At 44.9% G+C, this 23,163-nt stretch overlaps 1 protein-coding gene across 6 annotated transcripts in view; it reads left to right on the top strand.

Annotated features, from left to right (window-relative positions):
• The first annotated feature begins 1,589 nt into the window (after positions 1–1,589).
• The window catches only part of LOC119957148 (interleukin enhancer-binding factor 3-like), a 72,558-nt gene continuing 50,984 nt past the window's right edge, over positions 1,590–23,163 (top strand). For 4 of the 6 annotated variants that reach the window (XM_038784915.1, XM_038784914.1, XM_038784920.1 and 1 more), the window contains exons 1-7: positions 5,872–5,898; positions 12,308–12,474; positions 14,132–14,294; positions 17,036–17,262; positions 19,018–19,044; positions 21,146–21,329; positions 21,599–21,746. In XM_038784915.1, the coding sequence (XP_038640843.1) occupies positions 5,887–5,898; positions 12,308–12,474; positions 14,132–14,294; positions 17,036–17,262; positions 19,018–19,044; positions 21,146–21,329; positions 21,599–21,746 (928 nt within the window). In that variant the 5' untranslated portion in view covers positions 5,872–5,886. Of the gene's footprint in view, positions 1,698–5,871; positions 5,899–12,307; positions 12,475–14,131; positions 14,295–17,035; positions 17,263–19,017; positions 19,045–21,145; positions 21,330–21,598; positions 21,747–23,163 lie in introns of those variants that run through there. The other 2 variants (XM_038784916.1, XM_038784917.1) reach the window with 2 other exon arrangements.

The raw sequence follows: 23,163 nt of genomic DNA, 5'->3' as shown, positions 1-23,163 counted from the left end.
GGGGGGGTGGGGGGAATTGGGTGGGGGGGGGCTGGGGGGAATTGGGTGGTGGGGGGCTGGGGGGAATTGGGTGGTGGGGGGCTGGGGGGGTTGGGTGGTGGGGATATGGGGGTGGTGGGGATATGGGGCTGGGGGGAATTGGGTGGTGGGGGGAATTGGGTGGTGGGGGGAATTGGGGGGCTGGGGGAATTGGGTGGTGGGGGGGTTGGGTGGTGGGGATATGGGGGTGGTGGGGATATGGGGGTGGTGGGGATATGGGGCTGGGGGGAATTGGGTGGTGGGGGGAATTGGGTGGTGGGGGGAATTGGGTGGTGGGGGGAATTGGGTGGTGGGGGGAATTGGGTGGTGGGGGGGGTTGGGTGGTGGGGGGGGTTGGGTGGTGGGGATATGGGGCTGGGGGGAATTGGGTGGTGGGGATATGGGGCTGGGGGGGGGAATTGGGTGGTGGGGATATGGGGCTGGGGGGGGAATTGGGTGGTGGGGATATGGGGCTGGGGGGGTTGGGTGGTGGGGATATGGGGCTGGGGGGGTTGGGTGGTGGGGATATGGGGCTGGGGGGTTGGGTGGTGAGGATATGGGGCTGGGGGGGGGTTGGGTGGTGGGGATATGGGGCTGGGGGGGTTGGGTGGTGGGGATATGGGGCTGGGGGAGGGTTGGGTGGTGGGGATATGGGGCTGGGGGGGGTTGGGTGGTGGGGATATGGGGCTGGGGGGGTTGGGTGGTGGGGATATGGGGCTGGGGGGGTTGGGTGGTGGGGATATGGGGCTGGGGGGGGGGGGTTGGGTGGTGGGGATATGGGGCTGGGGGGGGTTGGGTGGTGGGGAAATGGGGCTGGGGGGGTTGGGTGGTGGGGATATGGGGCTGGGGGGGGTTGGGTGGTGGGGATATGGGGCTGGGGGGGTTGGGTGGTGGGGATATGGGGCTGGGGGGGTTGGGTGGTGGGGATATGGGGCTGGGGGGGGTTGGGTGGTGGGGATATGGGGCTGGGGGGGTTTGGGTGGTGGGGATATGGGGCTGGGGGGGTTTGGGTGGTGGGGATATGGGGCTGAGGGGGGAATTGGGTGATGGGGCTGGGGGGAATTGGGTGGTGGGGATATGGGGCTAGGGGGGGAATGGGGCTGGGGGGGAATTGGGTGGTGGGGATATGGGGCTGGGGGAGAATTGGGTGGTGGGGATATGGGGCTGGGGGGGGTTGGGTGGTGGGGATATGGGGCTGGGGGGAATTGAGTGGTGGGGATATGGGGCTGGTGGGGATATGGGGCTGGTGGGGATATGGGGCTGGGGGGGGTTGGGTGGTGGGGATATGTGGGTGGTGGGGCTGGGGGGGGAATGGGGTGTGGGGATATGGGACTGGTGGGGGGGATATGGGGTTGGGTGGTGGGGATATGGGGGGGGTTATGGAGCTGGGGGGGGAATGGTGGTGGGGGGATGGGGTGGTGGGGATATGGGGCTGGGGGGTTGCAGCTGCTTCATTGTCTGAATTGCTGCAGCTCAGGAACTACACTACCCAGCAGGCACCAGGGGGTACGTCAGAAGCCCCGCCCCTGGAGTCCGCGGCGATGATTGGTGAGTGTGAGGGGGCGGGCCGGCAGCTGCGCGTGCGCACACGAGTCCATAAAGGAGCCGTTAACGGCGCACGCGTCACGTGAGCCTTTTTGTCCTTTTCCCGTGGAGAGTGCGGCCGGCAGCGGGCGAGGGTGAGTGACGGAGCGAGAGAGCGGGGGGGCCGGGGCGCTGCCGATCCTGGCGGAGGGAGGGCATTGCGGACCCGGGCGCCGCTCCACACTCTCCCCTGCCGCCGCCGGGCAGCCGGAGCCGCACCGGCTGAAGTGCGTCACTCGTGGCCCGGGCTCCTGGTACCGGCTCCGGGGGGGGGAGGGGCGGCGCCAGTGGCAAAGTCTGGGTCGGGTCGCGGATGGAGCCCTGCCGCCGGCTGCGAGCCCGGGCGGCGGTCCCAGTCTGACCGGTCCGCCCCTCCCCCCTCTCCCGCGCCATGAGGCTGCCGCGCTCAAAATGGCGGCGGCCAAGGGGAGGGGAGAGAGACAGAGAGCCCAAAATGGAGCCGGCCCCGCAATCTGATTGGTCTGTCCGCCCCGGCCCCTGATTGGTCTGGCCTCTCCCATCCCGGTCTCTGATTGGCCATTCCAGAGGAGTGCTCTGATTGGCTAATGGGACTCGCAACATCATGGTGGCAGTATTGCAGAGCTTCCATTGTTGAGGCTGGACTGGAGACCCCTGGAGAGAATCAGAACCAGGGGGAGGGGTGGATGGCAAGGAGCTGGAGGGGCAAGGGTGGAGTGGGGAAGGGTGGGAGAGTTAGCATGGGGAGGGAGAGTTAGCATGGGGAGGGAGAGTTAGCATGGGGAGGGAGAGTTAGCATGGGGAGGGTGGAGACGAGAGCGAGCACGGGGAAGGTGGGAGTGAGGGCGAGTGAGCGCAGGGAGGGAGAGCGAGCGTGGGGAAGGATGGGGGTGGTACATTTCCCCAGCACGGACCAAAAAACTGCCATCGGCACCATAAGTCCCGATTATCTCACGGACCGGTTGCATTCAAATTTAAGTTGCTTTTTTTGTTTCAGGCTGATTTCTCTTTAGCCATACAAACATACAGATAGTTCCCTCCATTAAGTGGCGCACTCTCATTGACTTCACGTGGATACATCCACGGGTTTGCCATTCTGTCAATGCCAATTGGCTATTCAACAAACAAAAGGATGTCTCGTTGCAGCCATTTTAGGGGGAAAGTTTTATTTGCCCAAGGCTAGTCTGGCGAGGAGCACGGAGGGTCTGTGGCTGATGTCTGTGTCTGGCTCCCCCCACCTCGCATCATCTGTATTGATTGATGTGGACTCCACACTGACCCTGGTCACCTCCCTCCTGGCACTGACAGGGCAACAGGGTGGGTCTGTGTCCATTAATGGCTCCAAAGTTTGCAACACATTTGGCTGTCTGTGCCTATGCCAGATCTTTGAAATAGCTATTCATTTAGTCCCATACTTTTCCCATATCCCCGCAAATGTTTCATTTTCAAGTATTCCATCCAGTTTATTTTGAAAGTTACTATTGCATCAGATTTCACCACTGTTTTACAAAGTGCATTCCTCATCCTTGTAATTTGCTGTGTATCGAAAATGTTCTAATCATGTTTCTGGTTCTTTTGCCATTTTTATATCTGTCCTCTTGATTTGTCAGTGGAAGCAGTTTATTCCTGCATACTCGATCAAAACCCTTTGTGATTCTGAGCCCTTAGATTTACTGTTCTTCGGGTGACAATCCTAGCTTCTCCAATCTCTCTGCATAACAGAAGTCTGGCATCACTGACAATCTAATAAACCTTCCAAGGTCTTAACATCCCTCCAAAAGCTTGCCGACTGGACACACTATCCCAACTGAAACCTAGCTCAACCACTTGCAGGTGTTTTTCATGATTCTGTAGGAACCTAACTTCAAATGATCTTCGCTTACATATTCTGACGCAAACGATCCCTATTAAATCTGCTTATTGGAAATGGGTAAAGATATCGAGCCACATGTAGGGAACGCAGGAGGATAGAGTTGAGATATATGGTGGCACAGTGGTTATCACTGCTGCCTCACACTTTCAGGAACCCGGGTTCAATTCTCTTCTCAGATGACTGTCTGTGCGCAGTCTGCACGTTCTCCCTTGGGTTTCTCCGGGTGCTCCGGTTTCCTGACACAGTCCAATGATGTACGGGTTAGGTGGATTGGCCATGATCAATTGACCCTTAGTGTCCAAATGGGGTTAGGGTGGAGACGTAGGCTTAAGTAGGGTGCTCTTTCCAAGGGCAGGTGCAGACTTGATGGGCTGAATGGCCTCCTGCACTGTAAATTCTACGATTCTGTGGACTATTCTGTGACTTACTGACTGGTGAACAGAGGGGGAGCGAGGGCTGAATGTTTTATATTCTGTTTTATTTACTTGATCATGGGTTCCCCCGGGGCCCCACACTCACTTCCACTCTTTCTACTGGTATTGTTTGCAGGTATTTTTCTCTGCTTTATTTCTGTAAAAAACATGGCAGATGCTTTGTTTGTGTAGAGGGGACTTGTCCAGTAATCTAGCTTCGATCTGATTGAAAGGAACTAAAAGCGACTGATATGTCTCGGTGTTCTAGGAACAGTAGATCATTCAGTTTCGTGAGCTTTCTGCCATTCATAGTTTTTTTAAAATATAAATTTAAAGTACCCAATTCGTTTTGTGTTCCAATTAAGGGCAATTTAACATGGCCAATCCACCTACCCTGCACATAAGACATAGGAGCGGAAGTAATGCCATTCGGCCCATCGAGTCCACTCCACCATTCAATCATGGTTGATTTCAACTCCATTTACCCGCTCTCTCCCCATAGCCCTAATTCCTCGAGAAATCAAGAATTTATCAATTTCTGTCTTAAAGACACTCAATGTCCCGGCCTCCACCGCCTTCTGTGGCAATGAATTCCACAGACCTATCACTCTCTGGCTGAAGAAATTTCTCCTCATCTCTGTTCTAAAGTGACTCCCTTTTATTCTAAGGCTGTGCCCCCGCGCCCTAGTCTCCCCTGCTAATGGAAACAACTTCCCTACGTCCATCCTATCCAAGCCATTCATTATCTTGTAAGTTTCTATTAGATCTCCCCTCAACCTCCTAAACTCCAATGAATATAATCCCACGATCCTCAGACGTTCATCGTATGTTAGGCCTACCATTCCTGGGATCATCCGTGTGAATCTCCGCTGGACCCGCTCCAGTGCCAGTATGTCCTTCCTGAGGTGTGGGGCCCAAAATTGCTCACAGTATTCTAAATGGGGCCTAACTAGTGCTTTATAAAGCCTCAGAAGTACATCCCTGCTTTTATATTCCAAGCCTCTTGAGATAAATGACAACATTACATTTGCTTTCTTAATTACGTAATTAAGTACATCTTTGGGTTGTGAGTGTGAGACACGGGGAGAATGTGTAAACTCCACATGGACAGTGACCTGGGGCCGGAATCTAACCCGGGTGCTCAGTGGCGTGAGGCAGCAGTGCTAATCACTGCGTGACCATGCCGCCCCTTCTGCCATTCATAGTTGATGGGTATCTTGACTAAATTCCCATGACTATTTTGTTGGTGCATGCGTGACTATCAAAAATCCACTGATCTCAAAAAATTATTGGTTGAGCTTTTTGTTGGAGTGTTACACATTGCTACCACCCTTCTCCTCAATGGCCTGGCTGAGTTTTACGGCTGTCTGCTTATACTAGACTCTCCCATTAGATTTCTCTGAATTCTAAAAATCTCTGTCAAATCACCTCATAACCCTTCACGCCTTTTATATTCCATAGAATAAACGCTTATGTATGTAATCTCTACTTGTGATGTAACCATTAGATCTCATAACATTCTGGTGAACCTGCATTCTCCAAGGTCAGTGTACCCTGTTTAAGATGCAGTGCCCTAAACTACACCATACTCCAGATGTGGTCTAATTAGCCTCTGGATAAATTTGGGACCTACTATATTTTAATCACCTTTTATATGTGGATCTCTTGACCCAGCTTTTCATCATTCTTTCAATATATATTGGATACAGGAGTGGTATTGTGAGGTGGCTAGTATTATATACCACTTCTTGTGAAAGAGGAGACATATAAACCTGGAAACAGGCTAATACTGGTGTTGGGAAAGTTATTGGGGACCATTTTAGAGCAAATAAACTTTAATTTGGAAAGCCATGGATTAGCCAAGGAGAGTCCACATGAATTTAAGGTAACTTGTATTTGACTAATTTTATTAAATTCTTTGAGGATAACTGAGAAGGTTGATCAGAGTACTGCATTGGGTGTTCTGTGCATGCATGCCGTTCAAAGTGACAGTGCCACACAGGTTTATGAAGAAAATGGATGACCAAAGAGGTAAGGGCCAATATAAAACTAAAACAAAAGGCATGGAAAAATGCATTAAACATATACTGGAAAAGATACAAAGAACAGTAAAGGATCACAAGCTATTAAAAAGGAAGTACGGGAAAAAACTTGCAAGAGTGGCCAAAATTAACTCAAATGGGTTTTAAATTATATTAGGGAAAAGAGAGTGATCAAGACCAATGTGTATCCCAAATACTGATAATAACATTAATATCAATGAAAGGATAAAGGCAGACATTGAATACTTTGGGTCATTATTTACAGTAGAGTGGTCAGCATGCTTGAAACCCCCAAAGACTCAGAAAAATTAATATAAACAATCAGGAATAGAATACTGACACTATCCCCAAGACCAGGTGGCTTCCATTCTGGAGTTTTGAAGGGTGTATTCTAGCTTTCCACTATTAGAAACTCTGCCCTATCCTTTTTCAGTGGGTAACCTCTTCAGTAATTTGTCTTCAATTTCATCAACAGTTTATAAATGACTTTTGGAAGTCCATGAATAATGTCATGGACATTCTCCCGTCCACTGCTTTAATCAACAAATTAATTCCACTTTCTCTGATATGGTTCCAAATCCATGCTGGCACTCTCTTTCATCTGCAAATGTTCCCGGTGTTTAGGCAGCCCGCCTTTAATTGTAAACTTTAGAGTAATTTCCCAACAAAAGACATTAGGCTAACTGGTCTGTAATTCCATAAATTGTGGAGAGATGTATAATTTTGAATCTAAAGGGACAGTTCCCTAATTGAGAGGTTTGTTTTCAGAAGTTTCCAATTAAAAGTTTTTATTACACTGCTCTTTAATAGCTGAATTGCTCATCCTGACAATTCTCACAGGTAGGACCCGAATCTTGACATTTGTGAGGGCTATCGATTGCCTTTATGGGTGAAGGTGCCCATTACAGCTGGATCTCAAACTCCAAATGACAGTTAAACACAATAGTAATGCAGGGCTGGAATGTTATAGATGATTCAAGATCCCAGATTTACAGATCTTCCATTTAGACATCTTGAATTAATGAACGGATGCTGATTTAATCTGGTCTCAACTTTCAGCATCCAAACTGATTGAGATATGTTATATTGACATCTGGTGTTGGATGTTCTTCAGCTTTTGTGTTTTTCACCTGAAAGTCTTGTTGAAGTTTGAATATGTGTATTGTTTGAGTTCGCCTGTGGTTCCCACATAGAATGTGGGTGGGAGAAACACATCTTTAACAGAGAGCAAGTCATCTCCGTTACCCTATTACTATTGATGAGTAAAAAGGTCTGCTTGGAGCATGGAGTATAATACTGTATATGAAGGTGCTAGAAATATGTAGTAACACTGAACTTAAATTGACTGTAACATAAGATGTGCAGGTTAGGTGGATTGGCCATGATAAATTGCCCTTCGTGTCCAAAACGGTTGGGTGGGGTTACTGAGTTACGGGGTTACAGGGATAGGGTGGAGGCGTGGGGTGCTCTTTCCCAAGGCTGGTGCAGACTCGGTGGGCAAAATGGCCTCCTTATGCACTGTAAATTCTATGATAGCTGCAGTATTGGTTCAAAAACGTCAGCTTCTGATTCATGCCCATGGTTGCAAAAGCAATGGTGCAGGCTCCTGTTAAAAATTCCTTTCCTGAAAGTCAGTGTTTCATTTGGAGGAACTGTTGCTGAATTAAGCTGGATTTTGTCCGTATATGGTTTTCATGTTTACCATGTCACTGAAACTCTCCTGGCTAATCTCCCCAATGGCAAAGTGCATTAAATCATCTTTATGATTACAGTTAAAACAAGACAACAGATGCAATTCATGTACTGTAATTGAGTTGCCACTTGTTTGCACTACGTTCTTGGTTGGGCCTTCCTCTATAAGGAACGGGAGCACTTAGATTATCCGCTCTGATGGTGATATTCGCTGCTTTATATCAGCAGGTAATGGTTATATTTGAAGTTCTAATTGGAGCATGTAAACAATTGAATACAGCCATGGGACAGTGATTGGTGCGGGGGGTGTCACCACACCAGTTAACACGGGCTGTCATGTACTACTACATAACTTCATTCTGGGTCTCTATCTAAAACGTGTGAATTTTGGTAAGAGACGTTAGTAGGTGTTTCTGAGTAAGTGGAACCCTCCAGTGGGATTTGCTCTATAGCTATCAGCGGAATACAGCGCCGGGGTCCCAAGTTCAATTCCCAGCTTGGGTCACTGTGTGGAGTCTGCACATTCTCCCTGTGTCTGTGTGGATTTCCTTCGGGTGCTACGGTTTCCTCCCACAAGTTCCGAAAGATGTGCTATTAGATAATTTGGACATTCTGAATTAACCCTCTGTGTACCTGGTGTGTGGCGACTAGGGGATTTTCACGGTAACTTCATTGCAGTGTTAATGTGAACCTACTTGTTCACATTATGTGAGTAAGGATTATTATATTATGTTCATGAAAGCAAGCTCCAAAGGAAACTTAAAGAACAACTAGTTAAGGAAACCAGAGAAATGAAGAGAAGTTTCCAAGAAGTCTGAAGGTAAAGGAACAGAGGAACCAGGGACTAGAACAGGACACTGTTCAGTAAAGCCACAGATAAAGCTGAAAAGAAGTTGGCTCATGAGGCCAGACAGATATTGAAGTAGCTTTTAAGGTTACTAACAGATTCTGAGACATTATTTGAAATAATTGTGGAAATCGGTGGCTGGGTTAGAGTTTGTGAAAAGGTATTTAAAACAAAGGAAACTTGAAAGGAGTTGGAAAATCTGGAGCTCAATTCCTTAGCAAAACAGAGAAGTGAAAGCTTTGTTTGAATTTATAGTTGGAAACCTGGAGCCCTAAAGGTGTCCCGGTTGCTAAGCAATGACTTTTAATTTCTTCAAGCTTGTCTACTTTTAACGATATAACCCTCTCGAAGCACAATGCACAGTTTGAACTGACCAGAACCTTCACATTTGTCTATCGTTATTCCAACTAGAATTTGACTCCTCTTGCACATAAATTAAACCAACATAAATGCATACCTTATTTCCCTTCAAACTACCTGTGTCTTCCTGACAGTCTTGTTTGCCAGCTTCCTGATTTTCTAGAAGCTGCACTTTGAGAAGATTCACATAAACGTACCAAAAAAACACAATACAATATAAAAGGTACAATTTTAAAGGAGCGCAGAGAGACCTGGTGATGTGTGTGCATAAATATTTGAAGGTGAAAACACGGCAGACAATGACACATGGGATCCTTTATATTTGTTCATGGCATGTGAGTGTCCTGTCGATGCAAGTATTTGAACTTCTGGATCTGTTCTGTGTTTGTCCCATTTAGCAAGGTGATAGTAACACAGCACAAAGTGAATTAGTATCCACAGGGACTGTGGGTGGGGTATCATTTGTACCAAAGCATTCTTGGACACCTGTTACAAATAGGTTGGTCAGGGTTCCCTCGCCTCCTATTACAGGCCCAGTTTGGCAAATATGTCCATCAGGATGCGGCCAGCTTGGTCAGCAGTGGCGCTACCTAACCACTCTTGGTGATAAAGATTGAAGTCTTCCACCCTGAGTACATGCCATGCCCTTGCTACCCTCTATGCTTCTTCCAAGCGGTGATCAACATGGGGAAGGACTGAGGGAGGGTGATATATGAAATCAGCAGACGGCTCCTTGCCTGTGTTTGGTCTGATGCCATGAGACTTCATGGGATCTGAATTTTCAGAACACCCAGGGCCACTTGCTACTGACCAAATACTATTGTGCTGCCACCTATGGTGGCTCTCTTTGCTGTTTGGATAGGACATATTCAGGGCTGGTGATGGAGGTGCCTGGGCATTGGCTGTAATATATGATTCGGTGAGTATCACTATGTCAGACTGTTGATTGACTCGACTGAAGGGCTACTCAATTTTGGCGCAAGTCCCCAGATGTTACTGAGGAAGAGTTTGTGGAGTAAACTGAGTGGGTTTGACTTTGTTTCTGGTGCCGAGGTTGATGTCGGGAGGTTTTGGCTGGGAATTGAATGTGTCCTCGCAAGGAACAATTGCTGGGATTTGTGAAAGAGCTGGGTGATGGAGTAACTATTCTTCAAATGAGCCAATACAGATTTAGGCCTACTTCTCTGCTGTACTGTACTAATTCTCTGATTACAAATTTTGTGTCCCACTGATTTTCTTCCTGGTGCTGTGTGCAGTAATGGAAATTAATGGATTATGTTACTTAATTTTATAATATTTATTGTCACAAGTAGGCTTACATTAACACTGCAATGAAGTTACTGTGAAAATCCCCTAGTCGCCACATTCCGGTGCCTGTTCAGGTACACACAGGGAAAATTCAGAATGTCCAATTCACCTAACAGCACGTCTTTCGGGACTTGTGGGAGGAAACGGGAGCACCCGGAGGAAACCCATGCAGACTCGGGGAGAACATGCAGACTCCGCGCAGACAGTGACCCAAATGGGATTCGAACCTGGGACCCTGGCGCTGTGAGGCAACAGTGCTTGCTACTGTGCTGAATAGATGAGCAGGATTGAATGAAAGAAGCAGGGAGTGGTGGGAGGTAATGGCAGGGAGACTTGAAGTTACTGTGGGAATGGTAAGGGAAGCCAGTGCAGTAATAAAATGGGTTTCACCCCCACAACCCATAATATGTGCAGGATAAGTGGATTGGCCACGCTAAATTGCACCTTAATTGGAAAAAATAATTGGGTACTCTAAATTTTAAAAAAAAGATTGAACAGGTAAGAGTGGAATCGGGTGAGGCAAGTCCCACTTATTTCGTCAGTGGTGGAAGGTGAACTGCTGAATTGGTTGAATGGTGAGGGGAAATAGCCCACCGTGTCACAGTGGATACACTTTGGGGCTTTGTTCATGGCGGTTTAAATGGTACAACAGGGATGCAGTAGAATGTCGAAAAGTAAGATGCCGAAAGACATGCTGTTAGGTAATTTGGACATTCTGAATTCTCCCTCGGTGTACCGAACAGGTGCTGGAGTGTGGCAACTAGGGGATTTTCACAGTAACTTCATTGCAGTGTTAATGTAAGCCTACTTGTGACACTAATAAAGATTATTATTAATAAATAAGTTGTTATAGGAGCCAGGTGACTGAACACCAGGTAGGAAAACCTCACCTGTCTGTTGAGCTAAAAGCTGTTTGAGAGTCTGAAAGATAAAATGGAGTGACATTTCCGTTGGAGAGCTTTCATCACATTGCCAGATTAGTCTCTGAGTTAGTCTATGTTTTAACAGGTTGCTCAAGTACTTTGCAGCAATGTCTGAATAAACTAGCACTCACCACTTCATTATAGTTTTCATTTATTGAACAGTGCACATACAGGTTGGCATGTGCAGATGGAAAGGTTAATGCTTGAAGGGTGTGCAGGAAATTCTAAAATGTGATGTATCACTTGCACGACAGACCAAGAGTCTTGTGGCTTATTTTTTTGTTTGCTGAGTTGTAAGTGCTGGACTGCTGAATTGGCCTCTTTTTTTTTTGATACTGTTAGCAATTCAGGGCTACCTTTTTGAAGTGGAAGTACATTTGTGGATCATATTTAGTTATGTGCATGAGGCTCCATCTTTTGGATGGGTGGGATTGATTGAGGCTCTGGGTCCCTTGTGTATCATAATAATATAATAATAGTTATTATCCATTGTATTTACATCAGCTCTTGAGTTATCTAATAATTATTATTATCCATTGTATTTACATCAGCTGAGTTATCTACTTAGTCCCTTTCCTTTGTCTCTGCCGATATTTATCAACTTTCACTCTCAAATCTAATATTGATTTTGCTTCCAATACTGTTCAATGTAGAGCATTCTATGTTCTAACACTGCACTTCTTTCTGATACAGCTTGCATTTATACGCACCAGTTACCTAATGATTGCTTTTAAAATTGCAAACAAAACAGGCTTTTGGCCCAGCTTGCCCCTACTTATCCTGATAAGCAGTGTCCCTATTTTTTTCCCCTCAGTCATATAACCCATTCTTAAACATTAAGGTTCTCTACATCAGTCCCTAACTTGTGAGAAGGAACAATAAAAGAGTGGGGAAACCATGACCTAACCTTGTCACTGTGGACATTCTAAGCTGATCGCGTAGTGGTCTGGATTGATTGGAATTTTCCTTTTCTGCCCAGTAGCCTTCCTTCGGTCCTGAAGATTAAATATAGACTGGTTCACTAATAAAGTATTCGGGGTTTTATTTGTTTTAGATTGTTTAGCTGCTTCAAAGTTAAGGTAGTTTTGTTGTCCTTTTTGATGAAAGGGTATTAGTGTTGCCCATATTTGTCCTAAATCCTGCTTATCTATTGCATCATGTTGCTGGGTGGCTGTAGGTATTAAAATGAACCTACGTTGCAGTGCAGTAATAATTCTACAGTTGGTGGAATTCTTTCCTTGTTTGAAAGGATAAACATTTACTTGCAGGCTATGGCTCGTGGTGGTTCAAAGAAATCTCAAGGTGGTAAGAGAAAACTAAAGGTGATGCCACCACCACTGCCAGTGTGGGACAAGAGGCAGGCTTACATGGAGCTCCTGTACTGGGACGAACTCATTCGCAGTGGCAGGCGCCTGTACCCTCAGGACTACTATAGGTAAATGCTAGGCTTCACAGGTTGCCAATTCAGAGTTTCATGATCAGCTGTTTAAAGCATATTGAAACTTGGAGGGAGGGGTCATGGGTGTCATATTGCTCTCAGTCCACTGTCCCCATGGTGAGTCTTCATTGAAGTGTGGCTTTTGAGGACCTATTGCAACTTCTTTTGCACCCTTGGGATATTGTCTGTATGTTGCAGGACATGTGATGATTACGTTGATACTTGCAGCTCCTTGCGTTTGTGGCTGAAGAGTCTGCGCGTGCAGTGTATTAAATGGATCTACTTCCAACAACCGTATAATCCCAAATCTGTTAATTCTGCTCTTGACTGAGATCATGACTAGTCAGGAAGCTCCTTTTAGGATCTGACAGGAACTACTTTGGCCCCTCGATCTTGAGGCTCATAGCTCTCTAAAGGTTCCCATGCCCATATCAAATATTCACTTGCCTTGATGGTAAAATACACTGTTTCACATCAAGCTCACTTCATTGTATTTATTGTTTTCAGTAGTTGTCCAGCTCTGATTTTGTAGAGTTTCTTTGTGACTCCAAGTTTATATTCTGAATTCATAAGTTAACTCAACATTGCAACTATTCGTTTTCATATGTTCATCACCAAACTAGTGTAAACTTACCATGTATTTTATTAAAAGTTGCATGGTAGCAGGCCCAGTCAAGTACTTCCAGTTTTCCACAAGGCTGCGCGGGCAAACTGGACGAACTGTTAATGTCGGGCATTGCAAGTGTTACTATTAAAACTGCATGGACTCTGGAATAATATATAAAACGTATTGGATTAAAATTGAAGCATGTTTTAATGAAGGATCATCACTCCTATTTACTATGGGTGTAGCTAGTTATTGCTGGACTTGAAATGGAATCACTGAAACTGGAGTCTGGTATTCTCTGATGGGGTCCCCATGTCCTGATGGGGTCCCCCTTATTTGGTGAGACTGTTATATGTGCCACTAGTCAAACCTGAATGAGGAAGATGAGATGGGACATGCAGTGATGAGTAAAGTTTGTGACAATTTTTGCTGTTATACTGCGATTTCCTAGAACATATTGTTGAGTTGCTCCAAGTCGGAGGAAATGGCAGTGCTGTACTTGGAAGGAGCTACTGGCATGTTTATTTGGCTAGCTGCAGCCCAAGCTTTTGAAATCAATGAAATGTATTTTGGGCCACTTAACTTTGGCTACATGAATTGACCCTCCGATTGCCACAGCTCAAGTGGGCTTTGCAGGTGCTTTGATTCCCATTTGTAAAATTCTTAGACTTGAAATATTGTGATTTGTCACTCCTGTTGTCTTTTCTTTGAGTAGCCCAGGAACTATGTAGATTTATGTCATGTGGGTGGTAAGATGTGTTAATAGATAGGTAGATTAGTAACATTTTGTTCAACATTCTTAATGATTGTACTGATCAAGCAAGTCAGCTGTAAAATAGGCCGTGGTTCAGTTCATCCAAACTAGAAGTCTGAATAGTTTGCCTTAAGTTTCCAGTATAAGTTTAATCTTGCTGCTTTACAGTGAGGTGGAGCATAGGATTTACACTGGAGCTGCAGTTGAATATAGACACTAACTGAATACTAAACCTTTTATGTAAGGTGCTGATTGAGAAGAGATGTGGGTTCTTATAATCTGTTCAATTATAGGTACGAGGAGCTGCGCCTGTGGTACGACTGTCTGTGTTTTGAGGAAGGGCTGAAATCTTATCATCTGAGGACATTTGAAAAACGTCCCAAAGCACCAAAGAAATCGAGTAAGAAGCCAAAGAAACCCTCCAAGGTAGAGCGGGTGGAGGCTAAGACCACAATGGTAAGTGTAGTGGTATGGGAAAAGGAGATTTCTTTTATCCTTGAGGCCTATGGCTATCTTAAATGTGTTTTTCTGATTAAAAGAGTAATTTATGGTTGTTTGGGTGCTGCAAACTTTTTAAATTCAAATCTCCACTTCATTTCCGAAAAACTGATTAATTCACATTTCAGTTAGCAAAACATGGTGTCTTGCTCAGCTGTAAACCTGGTTACTCAGCAGATGCATAAGATACATATACATAAAAACATACAGTGCAGAAGGAGGCTATTCGGCCCATCGAGTTTGAACCGACCCACTTAAGCCCTCACTTCCACCCTATCCCCATAATCCAATAACCCCTCCTAACCTTTTTTGGACATTAAGAACAATTTATCATGGCCAATCCACTTAACCTGCACGTCTTTGGACTGTGGGAGGAAACCAGAGCACTCGGAGGAAACCCACGCAGCTATGGGGAGAATGTGCAGACTCCAGTGACCCAGCGGGGAATCGAACCTGGGACCTTGGCACTGTGAAGCCAGAGTGCTAGCCACGTGTGCTACTGTGCTGCCCTTCCATTTGCTATTCCTTCCATCTACTATCTCCCAGAAAGATTCTGGGTTTCAACCTTTATTACTGTCCTGGAGTCTTCCAATCGTTGGCCACTTTCTTTGTGAGGATTGTCTTCCTGGGATCAGTCCAGAATTTATCTTTTACCATTTTGAACTTGGCGCACTTTGTTTTACTCACTGAAACTTAAAAGTAATGATGTGTTTACTGTTTCCATGGCATTTACTTTCTGGTGTTCTACAAGAACACTTCTCTGATTTATTTTTTTTGATAGGGGGCAAACAGATTAGTCTTGGTGACTGTTACAGAAGTGCATCTGATGAATTGTATAGGAAGTGACCATAAGACGTAGGAACAGAAGTGAGCCATTTGGCCCATTGAATCTGCTCCGCCATTCGATGAGATCATGGCTGGCCTGATATGATCCTCAACTCTACTTCCCTGCCTTATCCCCATAACCCTTGATTCCCTTACTCATAGGGTTATCCTTCTGTTTATCCCATTTTGACTGAATTTGACAAAAATTAAGAAGATGTCTAAACCTGACTATCTGCCCAATGTGTTTGACGCCTGTCTTGTTCCCTTCTCTTATCTCTGTAATAGATCCTGTGAGTTTGAGAGGATCCATCCTTCATTGGCTGCACTGTCCACTTCCCAAACACTAGACTGATTGATTTCTGAAGGAATAAGAAATCTGCTTTAATATTTTAGAAAAATATGATCATTACTTTTTTTAAAAATGTATTTTATTACAAACATGTATCAACGCAGGTTGCAGCCAATAACCACCCAGGAAACATAACTTCCCAACAATCAACTCTACAGTCTGTGCAGATTTTTCCCCTTTTTCACCCTCCACCCACTCCCCAGTGATGAGCAGCTCCTCAAACACGGTCACAAACATCCCCCACCTTTTCTCAAACTCCCCTGCTGAGCCCCTTAACTCGCACTTCTCCAACTGCAGGAAGTCGTACAGATCACCCAACCAAGCCGTTACCCCCGGTGGCTAAGCCGACTGGCACTCCAGCAAAATTTGCTGTCATGCAATCAGAGACGAAGGTCACGACATCGGTCTTCCTCTCCATGAGTTCCGGCTTCTCTGAAACCCCAAATATCACCACCAAAGGTCTGGGTCCACCTCCTCCTCCACTACCCTGGCTAGGACCGCGAACACCCCCGCCCAGAGCCTTCACAATTTTTCATAACCCCAAAACATGTGCGCGTGATTTGCTCACCCCCGCCCACACCTCTCGCGCTCATCTGCTACCCCCTCAAAGAACCCAATCATTCTTGCCCGAGTCATGTACCCTGTGCACCATCTTAAACTGTAACAGGCTCATCCTTGCACAAGAGGAGGTCCTCACTCCGTACTCCCCAATTGATTTGCTGTTCCATTTCTCCTTGATCTTCACCACCCGCTCACCTGCCTGTTCCCCCAGCTACTTGTTCATATCCCCAATTCTTCCCTCCCCTTCCACATCCGGAAGCAGCAGTCACTCCAGCAGCGTGTGTATCCCGGCAACCTAGGGAACCCCCTCCAGACCTTTGGCGCAAAGTCCCTAACCTGCAGATACATGAGCTCACTACCCCTTGGCAGCTCTATCCCTCTCCCTTAGCTCCACCAGACTGACAAACTCTATGTTTGAGTGTGGGATCTAGGTTCGCAGTGACCTGTGGTCAAGTAATTTGGTGGTCTTTGTCTAGATTCACAAAAGCTGCATCCTCAGTTGGATGTGACTGGTAAACATGGGAGTCGCACCCAGCAGGATTTGTATCCATCAGAACAAGATGTTTGTAATCATTACTGATAGTTGCAAGGGTTTCTAATCTGGACCAGGCATAAAGTGAGGTACATCCATTCAGCTTCCTTTTGAAATGTGTATTTTCTTTTTTTTTTAAATAAATAAATTTAGAATACCCAATTAATTTTTTCCAATTAAGGAGCAGTTTAGCGTGGCCAATCCACCTACTCTGCACATTTTTTGGGTTGTGGGGGTGAAACCCACGCAAACACGGGGAGAATGTGCAAACTCCACACGGACAGTGACCCAGAGCTGGGATCGAACCTGGGACCTCGGCGCCGTGAGGCTGCAGGGCTAACCCACTGCACCACCGTGCTGCCCTAATGTATTTTCTTCTTAATAACTGAATTGGAAAGGGGAAACTTGAATTTAAAATGTTGTTTTTTCCAGCGTCCCATGCGTATATTTGTGAATGATGACCGGCATGTGATGGCAAAACATGCTGCCATCTACCCAACTCAAGAAGAACTGGAAGCGGTTCAGAATATGGTATCCCACACAGAGAGGGCACTGAAAGCAGTTTCTGACTGGTTGGATGAGCAAGAAAAGGCCAGTATTAAAACCGAGGTTCCTGAAGTGACTGAGCCACCAACAACAGAAGGAGAGAATAAGGAGGGGTATGTAGAATTAATGTTGTAATAAAATAAGAAATGAATAACATGCATTGTGGAAAGGTTTGGGCACTTTAGATTTATGAGTTGGAGAATGAACAGTGTCTACTTTAAGTTGTTAAGAAATAAACACAACAATGGGATTTCTAGCCCATTGGGCTGCTCTGCCTTTAAATCAGGTCATGGCTGACCTGATTGTGGCCATAACTCCCATTTTCCTGCCCGTCTTCTATGACCCCTCCCTGTTCTCCTGTGGAGGAGAATTCCAAAGACAAACACCAATCAATGATTTTTTTTCCTCATCTTTATCAAACATTTATGTGGCACCTTATTGAATATCTTTTGCAACATTGACTGGGTATTCTTCATCCACCCTGCTTGTTACATCCTCAAAAATTCTAATAAATGTGTCGAGTGATTTCCCTTTCACAAAACCATGTTGACTGCCTCATGGTCTTGTGATTTTCTAAATGTTTTGCTACCTCAATGATCAATTCTCGCATTTTGGATGGGTGTAAGATTTACAGTCTCTCAGTTTTGTCATCAGCCCCATACTCGATGTTTGGAAGAATGTGATTAGAGTCTTTGAAGTTGACAGTTTTGCTTTTTACGGTAATACATCCCATCTGGACTTAGTGATTTCTCACCCGAGTACAGCCAGTCTTTAAAGTACCGTTATCCATTTTTAATCCTGTCCTATAATAGAACATAGAACAGTACAGCACAGAAAAGGCCCTTCGGCCCTCGATGTTGTGCCGAGCAATGATCACCCTACTTAAACCCACGTAACCCGTATACCCGTAACCCAACAATCCCCCCATTAACCTTACACTACGGGCAATTTATCATGGCCAATCCACCTAACCCGCACATCTTTGGACTGTGGGAGGAAACCGGAGCACCCGGAGGAAACCCACGCACACACAGGGAGGACGTGCAAACTCCACACAGACAGTGACCCAGCCAGGAATCGAACCTGGGACCCTGGAGCTGTGAAGCATTGATGCTAACCACCATGCTACCGTGAGGCCCCAATGTTATATTTTTAAAAATCTGCGACATTGTAAGCATGCTGGTAAAGTAGATGTGTAAAGTATTCATTTAGGACCAGTGATGCCCACTGACTATCTCCACAAGAAGCTCTTGATTTTGGCTCCTAATTGGTCCCACCATTTACTGTTTATATGAAATGTTGACCTCCTGCTGTTATTGCCCCTTCCTAAAAACGGTAACAAATATCCCCAAAACTCTGAACCAGGAAGCTGGCACCAGAGTATATGAATAACTTGAATCGATAAGCTGCAATTCCAGAAAAATGGACTAAATGATTCACTCAAGCGACCCTTTTAAAAAATTCCTACATTGTTTAAGTGCATCACGTTTAGATCGATAATGGTAGACAATTTAATTTGGTCACAAATTTGAGCCTAGTGGCTTTTAAAATGATGACTCTGAATAAATTCTAATGTGTTTATTAGAAATATTTCTGTTCTCAGCAAACATTTCAATACCTGTGAAATTTTATGTGGTGAGAGAAATGAAAAGTTACGTGGCTCAAATGTGTGTTTGCCTTGAGGGAGGGGGTGCTTGTGGTCTACCCTATTCTGGACTCCAGTGCTATGTTAAAACTGTTGAAAAAATTGAAATAACTATGATATAGTGTACTCACCTGAAAGGGTAGTTAAGACTGAGCTGAAGCATGGATGACACCACCAGTTAAGTACATTTGTATGGTGACTTGTTTTTCTTTTTCTTTCACAGAACGGAAGACCATGACAACTTTACCATGTATGCCATTTTTTAAATAATTGAACTGGTAGATTGTGTACAGAAGCAAAAACTCTTATGACAAACATTAGCTCACGAGATAAATCTGTAATCATAATGCAGCTACTATCACAAATGTAGACTTTCAAATTCTATGCACGACAATTTGATTCATTGTTTTCTAACCTGATGCCTCCATATTGCTTGCATACTTAAACTGTGTCTTTAAAGGAAAGGTAAAAGCTGGGCAGTTATTTGCTGTTCAGAATACTTTTAAAGGAAAACTTTAACCAATAGACTCTGCAGGTCAATTTTTATTTTATTATGCCACTTGCATAACCTCACAAAGATCTTTTTTAAAAAGCCCTTGTTCCTCTTCAAGTGGCCAATGCCTATCCATAACAACTTGAGGGTGGCACAGTGGTTAGCGCAGCTACCTCACAGCGCCAGGGACCCAGGTTCAAATCCCGCCTTGTGTAACTGTGTGGTGTCTGCTTGGGTTTCCTCCGGGTGCTCCGGTTTCCTCCCAAAGTCCAAAGATGTGCAGGTTAGGTGGATTGGCCATGCAAAATTGCCCCATAATGTACAAAACATTAGGTGGCGTGGCTGGGTTACGAGGACAGGGTGGAAACGTGGGGTTAAGTAGGGTGCTCTTTCCAAGGGTGGTGCAAACACGATGGGGCCGAATGGCCTCCTTCTGCACTAAATTCTATGATTCAATAATGTCCAAAGATATGCAGGTTAGGGGGATAGGGCGGGGGAGTGGGCCTGGGTGGGGTGTTCTCGGTGCAGACTAGATGCTGCAAATGGCCTCCTTCTGCACTGTAGGAATTTGTGATGTAGATTTGTCTTAGTTGAGATTATAAACAGAAGTCCTACTTCATCCCCTCTCCAGTGGACATAAGATTTCATGGCAGTGTTTTGGAGAAGAGTCGGGGAGTTATCCCTTGTATCCTGCCCAATACTTATCTATCTACCAGCACCACTAGGATATTCTGTTTCCACTAGTTGGTAAGTCAGTGATGGGGGGGGGGGTCCACAGTTTCAAGATGGTCAGCAAGAGAGCTCGGAGTGAGATGAGGAGAATCTATTAAGAGAGTTGTTGGGGTGTGGAATGCACTGTCTGGGAGAGAGGTGGAGGCGGATTCCATTGGAGGTTTCAAAAGAGCTGGATATATATTTGAAAGTGCTGAATTTCGAGGCTACGGGGAAAGGACTGGGGAATGGGACTAGCCTGGGAGACGGTGCAGACACGATGGGCCGAATGGCCTCCTTCTGTGCTGTAAATAACAAACAAACATACCATAAAATGCTTAAATGTAAAGCTTGCCTATTAACCCAATACTCAGTTTAAGCTAATTGGATTCTATTTTAGATAGATATTATTTTGCAAACATTTTTTCCTGCCTCATTGAGAGACTTATTTTTTTAGGTAGTTGAATGGTTCACTTGAATATCTGTCAAAACCACTGATTCTGTCACCTTGCTGGTATCAGCTTGCCAATATGGCAGGATCCCTATTAAGAACATAAAGAACATAAGAACTAGGAGCAGGAGTATGCATCTGGCCCTTCAAGCCTGCTCTGCCATTCAATGAGATCATGGCTCATCGTTTGTGGACTCAGCTTCATTTTCCCGCCCAAACACCATAGCCCTTAATTCCTTATTCTTCAAAAAACTATCTATCTTTATTTTGAAAACATTTAATGAAGGAGCCTCAATTGCTTCACTGGGAATTCCAGATTCACAACCCTTTGGGTGAAGAAGTTCGTCCTAAACTCAGTCCTAAACCTACTTCCCCTTATTTTGAGGCTATGCCCTCTAGTTCTGCTTTCACCCGCCAGTGGAAACAACCTGCCCGCATCTATCCTATCTATTCTGTTCCCAAATTTATATGTTTAAAGGAAGCTTGAGTGTGAATGTCAGGACCACATTAATGTTCTTGGGTGAAGACAATGCTGGCAATTTATATATTAGCCTCCCATTTATTTTTATTTTTTTTCTATGTTGGCTGCTGAATATGCTATCTAATTTTGGATGTTAGAAAATCTTTGAGTGATAACATGATGTGTGTTTCGGTAATGGTCTAGAGGTGAAATGTTTAATTTCCTTCCCGTAATAGGGAGCAGAAGTCTACGGAACAGAATGCCAGCCGGACCCTACGTGGGGTGATGAGAGTTGGGTTGGTAGCCAAGGGCCTCCTTCTCAAGGGAGATCTTGACCTTGAACTTGTGCTGTTGTGCCGGGACAAACCTACCAGGTCGTTACTGACAAAGGTCAAAGATAATCTGGCTGTACAATTTGCGGTAAGAAATACTTTCTTCCAGGTCAAATGTTTAATTTTAGAGTTCATCTTAAAAGTACTGGCAAAGTAAAGTTGACCACCAATTCTGCAATGTCAAAGAGAATTGGGACTGGTTCCAGCAAGTAGAACCTAAACCAATCCATTAATCTGGATTGTGTGGCATTATCCGAATATTAAAACGGGCAATGTCAGAGTAGTGTGGACGTGCCTTTTAATAGTTTAAGATAGCGAAGAGAATTGGTACACCTAATTTTTGTTTTATTTGTCCAGACTATTACTGAGGAAAAATACGAAATAAATCCTTCAATTAAAGATGCAGCCATTATTATAAAGAATGACAAAGAGGAGCCACTAACCTTGAAGATCAAGTTGACCTCCCCTCTGGTTCGAGAAGAGTTTGAGAAGCAGGCTGCTGGAGGTAGGATGGGTTGTAGGTGGCAAACTCCAACCCGCAGCTTACAATGTTTATTGGGCCGTCAATATAGCTTGTTCGTGGGTCATGTCTTTGAGGTTAAAGCTGCAATATATTATATTAAGATACGATTGATTACATGATCTTATTCATTGCCGTATCCTCTGTGACCTGATGTTGACTGCAGTGTAGACAGTAAGATTTTATTTAGTGGAAAACTGTTGTTTGAACACAACATGGCTTCACATCGAGCTTAGACAGAGGGGATGAAGGTCTTGGTTATCTGAGGTCTGATTGTCCAATCTCCACAGTTCATTAATGTATGAATGCTAGCACACAACTACATTCCACCCAAGAATGAATTGACAGTACAAGTGCTGTCAAATTTATTTTTGCTTGGAGTAGTTTTTCTCTAAAATAAGAAACCAGACTGAGTAAATTTGACATAATTAACATCTTTTTTTTGTATTGAATTGCCACATAAACAGAGATTGTAATAAGATCACAGATACTGAATATACTGCGGGGCTGAAACTGGAAGATTAGCCTTGAGGGTGCCATCTTCAATCAAAGTTTCCACGTGGCATTTTCAATACATCTTCACCTCTATTGGTGGCGAGAGCCCTCTCTTGGCCGACTGGAGGCAAGAGTATGTTAGTGACCATATGAATCACTCTGCCTGCAGTGATGTGCATTTTCAATGTTTTTGTGCTGTCAGGAGAATTGCATGAAGGGTAGTGCATTTCTCCTGTGCTCTTTTACTATGTTTCTTCTGACCACCCTCTTCAAAACATTTGATATGTAAAAACTCACTAACTCGTTGACAGTTACAGATTTATATATTTCACCATGGGCATTGAAAATTCACTTGCTCCCAACTTCATTCCTTCATTGGGTCTGCAGGTAGAAGCTATTTATTAGATAGTCTTGTCAGAAGAAATTTGGGATATGGATTGTGATTCAAGGAGGTGGGACCTAAACCACTGTATATGTTGAGTACCTTGGGATTTGTTCTGGTGTATAAAGTTGTGCGCAGCTGATTAACATGTTGATTAATTGGACTTAATTCAAGTAGGCATTTGGTGGTGGTTGGGAGAGGGGTAATTTTACACTTGCAGTCGCAGACCCAAATATGGAGCTGGGTTATACAGTAATCCTGTATTTAGAGCGCTTTCCAATGACTTGTTTTCATTTTAGAGCAAGTTTCATGTTGGCAACATTTTCTGATGGCACTGCCAGCTACAACATCAGTACTTTTTTTTAGCACAATTGATGTGCCACAAGGGTTTACTCCTATTATTATTCCTGAATGATACTGGGCTTTCCTGATGGGACAGGGACCAATTCCCAGCCTCTCCCGGTGAGACTGCATCTTTTCTGTTCCTGTCATCGGGCTGTTTGCAGGGTCGGGCCCATCTGCAAA

The sequence above is a fragment of the Scyliorhinus canicula genome, chromosome 25 (assembly GCF_902713615.1).
Source record: "Scyliorhinus canicula chromosome 25, sScyCan1.1, whole genome shotgun sequence".
In the NCBI taxonomy this organism is placed as follows: Eukaryota; Metazoa; Chordata; class Chondrichthyes; order Carcharhiniformes; family Scyliorhinidae; genus Scyliorhinus; species Scyliorhinus canicula.
Note: the sequence above shows the minus strand (reverse complement) of the source record. Positions and strands in the feature narration are given on the sequence as shown.